General features: G+C 31.0%; 1 protein-coding gene across 1 annotated transcript; it reads right to left on the bottom strand.

Annotated features, from left to right (window-relative positions):
* Positions 1–1,221: 1,221 nt before the first annotated feature.
* Positions 1,222–3,540, bottom strand: LOC149535159 (bidirectional sugar transporter SWEET4-like). The gene is made up of 6 exons (XM_089805435.1): positions 3,197–3,540; positions 2,900–2,936; positions 2,587–2,803; positions 2,137–2,295; positions 1,815–1,934; positions 1,222–1,588 (listed from the first exon to the last, which is right to left on the bottom strand). The coding sequence occupies exons 1-6, from the start codon at positions 3,237–3,239 to the stop codon at positions 1,415–1,417; spliced, it is 750 nt and encodes a 249-aa protein (XP_089661561.1). The 5' UTR covers positions 3,240–3,540; the 3' UTR covers positions 1,222–1,414.
* Between the last annotated feature and the right edge of the window lie 3,844 nt (positions 3,541–7,384).

Here is a 7,384-nt window from a genome sequence, read left to right as displayed (position 1 = left end):
TAATTTAGCCTTTCTTGTTGCAAGACCTCAATTACTTCATGGAGTAAAGTGACAAGTGTCACTTATTGTAACTCAAAAGTTAGGAGTTCAACTTTCATTTTGTAAAATTAGATTTGGTTAAGAAATGTACCCAAAATTCCCCAAACTCCAACTTTGGAGGTAGTTACTAACTCGAGAGATTAGTTAGTACAAAGGAGCCTATAAATACAAGGCTAATTGAATGTAAAATAGGGGGGAGGAGACACTTTTAAGTGAAGGGAAAACTCTTGAGAAATTCTCAAAGAAATCTTGAATAAATTTCAGTTTCACATTATATGTAATGCTTTTTGTGTTTGTATACTCTCAAGAGGACAATGAAGAATGCATTTTCTCGTATGCTCGGAGTGTTCTTCTGAGTCATGATCTCTGATTTATCATAAGTTGAATTAGTGATTGTTTTATGCATTTATGTGGATCATTAACTTGGTGTAAAGAAATATGTTCATTGGATGCATTCTATAGCTTATCACTTCGTATGTTGTGATATGTTGTATTTCTTTCGCCATCATTGCAGTTGGATTCCCAAAGCCCTTTATAAATCCTTGTGTTTCATAGATCTCAGTCATTAGTTATATGTCTAGTACTGGAATTCATATTCCTATCTTCTTTTAGTTTTTTTTCTCTCCTTTCATGCTTTGAGGTGAAAAGTACCCAAAAATCCCAAATTCCCACATCATATGAGGGAGTTGCCCCTCTCAAACATAGAGGAAGAATGCAGGTTGATAGTGAACACTTGTAGTCTCTCCAACTGTTGGGACCATTGTCACTAGGTATAGGGCAAACAAGGTCAAGTTCAGAGATAATTTCATGACAAATTTGTTTACCAACAGATTTAAAAAAAATTGAAGGATAACAATGATCACAATAATCCATATAGAAAATGGACTGAATATTTTCTTTCTAAAAGTCCATCAATAAATAAATACTTTTAGAATTTAGATTTAAATAATAAAATTATAGCACACTTTTTCAATAGACTGTCTATTACCATTCAAAACTTTTTAAAAACAATATAATTTAAAAAAAAATGATATTAGAAAAAAGACTTCAAGAGTGGTCACATACTTTTAACTAAACGTGTGAGCTTAGACATATAAATTAATAAATTGAACTTTGGACTCACTATTCTTATATAAATTAACAGCCAGCCTTAAACATCACACACCGACCAAGAAATTAAGCTTGGAAAAGTAAGTCAAACTTTGACTATTTAACACTTTTACTCTAGGAATGAAGCATTAGTGTGTGATATTTAAGCCGCTCATAAATTAACAAGCGCTTTTTTCTTTACATACCTGATTCTAATTTCAATTAATTAATGTTTATATCTAACACCAATTATTTTCTTTAGAAGGAAAAAAAAAAGCCCATGATTTCAAACTATATTCGCAATTTCTGTGAATTTGCAAGCACCATTTTGGTGACTTGCAGCAATTTGATCAGGATTACCATTTGATTCCACTTTATCTGATATTTTGGGCTCCTTTCTGTATATGTAAAACACAATTATTTGAATGATTCCAAGCAACACACCTAATCCGTTTGGTATCTGCATAAGTAACAAAATAACAAGGATCCCATTAGAAAGAAGATTGTCAATTGAATTCAAGGAACAAGAAAAACTAAAGAGAAAAATTGTAAGATTAAAACAAATTCAAGATTTCACCTCTAATGCATCGATATTAATAAACCAGGGCAACTGGTACGTTAAAAACAAGTAGTACAACAATGGGCATTGAATATACAAAAGTTGAAATGATATAATTGAAACTTACAATGACAAAGACATCTATCTTGAGTATACCGTAAACCAGCCAGACTGCTGAATTTACAAGAGTGAACAAAGATACAAGAAAAGGCATGCTGCTTGCACTTTTGTTTTCTATAACTTGTTTCTGCATATCAAAACCAATATGCCGATCAGTGATTTATCTATAAGTTAAAAAACCTATAAACTATGTTAAGTTCTTAAGGTCAAACAATTAATATTGATTCTTTATCTTGTTAATGTATGATATTTAAAGATGATCCTCTAAAAAAAATAACAAATATCAGGTGAAAATTTATGAGAAGAAAGGATAAGGAAATGAGACTTACAAGTACAGACAAGGGAGCAGCATACATTAAAATATTCAAAGCAACACAGAAAACTCCTAATATGAGTTGTCTTCTGCTAATTGGTACAATTGTTACAATACATGCAGTCAATACAAAGAAAGATGTCAGAGATGCCGCCTCCATTGCCCCTACTCGAACCTATAATCAATGAATAATAGTTAATTATTTATTTATTTATTTTTGACAAAAATGGACAAGCCACTATATATTTATATACTAAATACCACCTAACTATTGCTCAGCTTGAATTGAATGCATTTGTAACTTTTTTCTTTCCAAAGTGAACTTGTTTCTTTCCTAACCAAAAAAGCCAAATATATTCTATTTGAATGTAAGAGTAAAATTCAAATTAGTTTTCCCAACCATTGAAAAAGAAGTAGTGTCTCAAATTGGTTTTGCCACAATTGAGAGAGAAATGAAAGTTAATACCTTCTCAGCATGTGGGGCATATAGAAGATAGAGGAGCACATAAGTCATCTCAAAAGCAATTCCAATGCCATTCATGGTGGCAATTGTAATATTGTTGTGTGTAATGATGGGAAGCCCATACAATGTCCAAAGCAAACACTTGAACAAACTACAAACATAAGTGAATGCTGAAAACTGGCCCGTATCTTTCTCCTTCATTATCCTCCTAAAAGTTGGTCTGAAATTCAATAAAATGTAAAATAAACGTTATCTCCAACTATGGTTAAATGCCTACAAACATAAATGTAAGAAAACATGGGATTCTTGAACTTACATGGGTGATAAATAAAGTGCCAAGCAAGTTATATTTCCTGCGATTCAACAGTCACATTCTAATTCAAATTAAATGCTTTAAAACACATCGACAATACAAGGTATTATGCAAGTTATGTTTTTCTACAATTCAACAATCACATTCTAATTTAAGCTGGGTTTTTCTGCAAGCACCTTGATCTTCTCAATTCAAATTCAATGATTAAATCTACTGATCATTTTGTTATTAATTGATTATAAAGAATTTTATAACCCCTTTAAAATCAATCAATAAAACCCTAATTAGTTGATTGCGTACCTATTATTCCAATGGCAAGAAGAGCAGCCTGAATTATTCCCATGTTGTCTGAAGATTGGATGGTAGAAATTTGAATAAAAACAAAGATTCAACTTCATTTTATATGGAAAGATCTCAATCTCCTACAAATGGTATTATGAAACCTATGGGCAAAGCAAAACCAAATGTATTTGACATTGTAGACATTTTTCTTTGTGTGGATATTTCACTTCATCTTCCTGACTACTATCTTTCAACATGCACTTTCGCCCATGAATTCTACAAGATGAAAAGCATGAAGTATTAACATTTTGTATACTCTTTTGACGTTGTTGATTTTTCTCTTCAGTTGATAGTTCTCTGCATCTTCCTGACCACTAAATTTCATGGAGTTCTAAGCAAAGTAGTATCAACAATTTTTTATAGTTTTTGAGATGTGGAGTGGCTAGTGGCTTTGAATATTGAATATTGAACTATAATTTGACCTCCACTATCCATCCAAGTTGATTACTGGCATAAAATATTGTTTGATCTGCGTTACAAACTTGAAAATTGTGGGGACTAAGAATTTTTTTCTGTGGGTAAATTATTGTTTGATGGATGATAATAAGAATCTTTTTGCAAGTTGTTTTAATATATTAATATATGTTAGTCGAATTCTGAGGATTCCACTACCAGTAGTGAAATGCATTGGAGGATTGCAGGTAACTTTCACTGCATAAAATTCTAAAGGAATTTGACGGTACTCCATAATTGACCGAGGTGGGCTTTATTTCAGTTGAAATCAACAAAAGCTATAATGTCATTAGATTGCTTTTGCGTATTGGTTTTTATTTATTCTGAGTGGAAACTAAAAGCTGTGTAAATGAATAAATTTAATTTTAAGTGTGGTATATTTAATAATATATGTAGAATATTTCCAGGGGAGACAACTTAGAGAAGGACACTAGTTCACATATATCTCTATTTGGTATATTTATGTGTTATAGTTTATGAGTATATTGGCATACTTGATTAGATCATGTATTGATTTATAACCATGTTGACATATTTGATTTGATCATTGATGATCATGCTTACATATTTGGTTAAATTATTTATCAAAGCTATAATAAGATAGATAATAAGAATTCTTAAAAATAAAGGTGTTCTCACTAATTTACATTTTTTTAAAAATAGATTAGAATATAACACTTAATGGGGAGTTGTTTCATCAAGTTTATCACCTTTATGTCTAGCAAGGAAATGCATTTTTTATTTTTTATTTTCATTGTAATATAATATGTGAATTGTTAGAAGTGGCAAGCATCTATTTAGCCTAGAACTAAATTTAAAATATATTAAAAACAGACATAAATTTCTTGTTTAAATTAGGAGAAGAGCATTATTGACCAAGTGTGATTTAATAGTCATGTATTACATTTTGCAAATGAAAAGACTAATAGAAAATCATCTATGAGCCAATATCCATTCATTTTTTAGAAAAAAAAGTTAGAAAATAGATCAATTGTACAAGTTTATTGGTACTAATAGTGCACCATTATTGTGGCACTTTTACAAAAAATGTGCAATTATTAGGACGTGTGTAAAAATATTAGATCAATTATGTAAACTTTTTCGTTGTCTGACCACTTTTTGACCCTTCAATGCTTCTCATCGAATTTTCAAAAACAAATCAAATTTTGATATTGGCATCATGTTTTAATTATGTAGATTTTGACTCAAACTCATTGACACATATTTCATGAGTAGTGATTTCAACTATGTAGTTTTTGAGTCAAGCTCATTGACCCATGCTTCATGAGTAGTGGTTCGCAAGACCCTACCTCTCATGAGAATAAATGGAACAATTAGCACTCATTTCATCTTGGTGATGATCACAAGCATGAAGCATCAAGCCTTCCTAGGAGGTCACCCATTTGATTATTTCTCTAAATAAAACATACTTGATCATGGAGATTCATCTAGGTTGAACCCACTCAACATGCTACCCCATTTCCAAAACCCTCAACAAGTGTTGTTCCTTTTGAAAATCTTATTATAAATACCCTTTAGCTCATTACTTAATATGTAGGAGACATTTTCCAAAATAAGTCAAATTATTCAAATGTTAATATCATGATTCAATTGTGTGTAGTTTTCAATTCAAACTCATTGAACCATGTTTCATGAGTAATGGTTCACAAGAAGCCATCTCTCATGAGAATGAATATAAAAATTAACTTAGTCATTACATCTAGGTGATGATCATGGGGGTGAATAATATTGGCCTTCTTGGGAGGTCACCCACCAAACCATTTTCTAGCTCAAGCATGTTGAAACTTCAAGATTCCTCCAAGGTTAAACCTAGTTAGCTTTCTATCCCATTTTCAAAATCTTCAACATGGGTTGTGCCTTATGAACCATTTATTATAGAGCCCCTTTATCTAATCAATTAATAAGAAGATATTTTCCACAAGTCAAATTTTGATATTTCTATCAAGTTTCAACTATTCAAGTCACACTCACTGATCCATGTTTCATTAGTAGTGGTTCAGAAGAGCCCATATCTTATTAAAAAGAATGGAATGCTAACCACTCATTGCATCTAGGTAATTATCATAGGGTTGGAAAATCAAACCTTCCCTTGAGGTCACTCACCTCTTAATATTTTTGGAGTGAGGAGTTGAATGTGCATAAAATCCAAGTGAGGGGGCTTTATTATAACATTATAAATCTCACTATCTAGAGTCTATGCAAGGAAATTTCCAACAAACCTTCATTAGAATTGTTTGAGAAATCTTATGGAAATATTTGGTTGAATTATTATGATAAATCTATAGACAAGGCTCAATGATCTCCAAATCTCTCACACATATCATGTGCCTGATAATGTTATTATTGAGACGATGTTGGATGTCTTCAAAATTGAACTAAGGAAGAAAAATAGATTGATAATAGGCCTTTATTAGGATCTTTTGCTATTATTATCATTGACATTTTACAAATAGATATTCTACACATGATTCATATTTTTTTTCTTGATTATATACTTGTATCATTTTAAACTATATTTGACAATATAACATAAAGATATAGATAACATTTGGTACAATATCATTATGATAGAATCATCAAGTCATTTTATAATGTTTTAATCACATTTATGAATATTAGGATGGCGAGATAATTTGGTAATATTTTTAATCAAATTCCAATGTAGGGATAAATGTATACTATGGATACTATTTTTAAATAAAAAAATCTTCAAAAATATGTATTTTATTTTTAGTTTTATATTTTAATTAATTGACAATTATAGTTAATGAGCATAGAAATTTCATACATTCTATGGTGTATCATGAGATTAGTGGGAATATTTATTTCAAATTATTCAATGTGTTTTCATTATGGTCAAATAGATATTCTACTGTGAAAGATTATATATTTTAGAGTGTGAAATATAATATTGGTGCAAAAAGTTCCTTATATGGAATGTTCTCTAATTATAAAATAATTTGCAACACATTTTATGTCTTTTCATGAGGATATCAAGAATGGATAACTGCAGGAACGATTGTCATAGTTTGGGATAACTAGGGGACTTTTCCCAAGCCTCACTTGTTTGAGTACCGCTTGAAAAATTATGGCTCATTTGAGGCCACATGGGTACCATTCGGCACCTATGTGTCAAGGGGTACTCGATCAAGTACCACTTAGGCTAGTGTTACTCGGTTGAGTGCCTTGGGCAGTATAAATACCACCAACAACCCTTCTAGCCCCTCATTTTGTACAAAGGGGCTAGAAGAGCAGCATATAATGGTCTACAGGGGACATTCAGTCGAGAAGAGGCAAGTCCTTTTTTTTTTTGTTTTTAAATATATTTTTTTCATTTAATTTTTCTGATTTTTTGGATTAAGTAAAAACAAGTTTTGAGGGGATCTGAAACCCCATACAAATCAAGCATTCGTAAACGATGTGTCCTTTGTACCAACATAACAATAAGGTTTTACAAGGACTTAAAACCTAAAAATATATACAATTACTAACAAATCAAAATCCCCAAAGGGAAAAAGCTACTAGTTACTAGCACATAATCCTAGGACTAGAGACTAGGACAACAAACCTCAAAGTCAAACCAAAAAAGACAAAAAAGAAAGTAACCCACTAAATCAAATCCTTAGCTAGTCTAGCTAGATTCTTTCCAATAACAAAAAATTCTTCAATCGA

The sequence above is a fragment of the Cupressus sempervirens genome, chromosome 10 (assembly GCF_028749045.1).
Source record: "Cupressus sempervirens isolate cs-2001-9-10 chromosome 10, ASM2874904v1, whole genome shotgun sequence".
NCBI classification, from domain to species: domain Eukaryota; kingdom Viridiplantae; phylum Streptophyta; class Pinopsida; order Cupressales; family Cupressaceae; genus Cupressus; species Cupressus sempervirens.
Note: the sequence above shows the minus strand (reverse complement) of the source record. Positions and strands in the feature narration are given on the sequence as shown.

Bases quoted from the DNA above. Each gene is read 5' to 3' on its own strand.
- LOC149535159 (XM_089805435.1), bottom strand. From the start codon at position 3,239: ATGGGAATAATTCAGGCTGCTCTTCTTGCCATTGGAATAATAG. The intron at 1,935-2,136 runs GTAAGTCTCATT...TTTGATATGCAG, and splicing joins CTGCTCCCTTGTCTGTACTT to AAACAAGTTATAGAAAACAA. The intron at 1,589-1,814 runs GTAAGTTTCAAT...TTACTTATGCAG, and splicing joins AGATAGATGTCTTTGTCATT to ATACCAAACGGATTAGGTGT.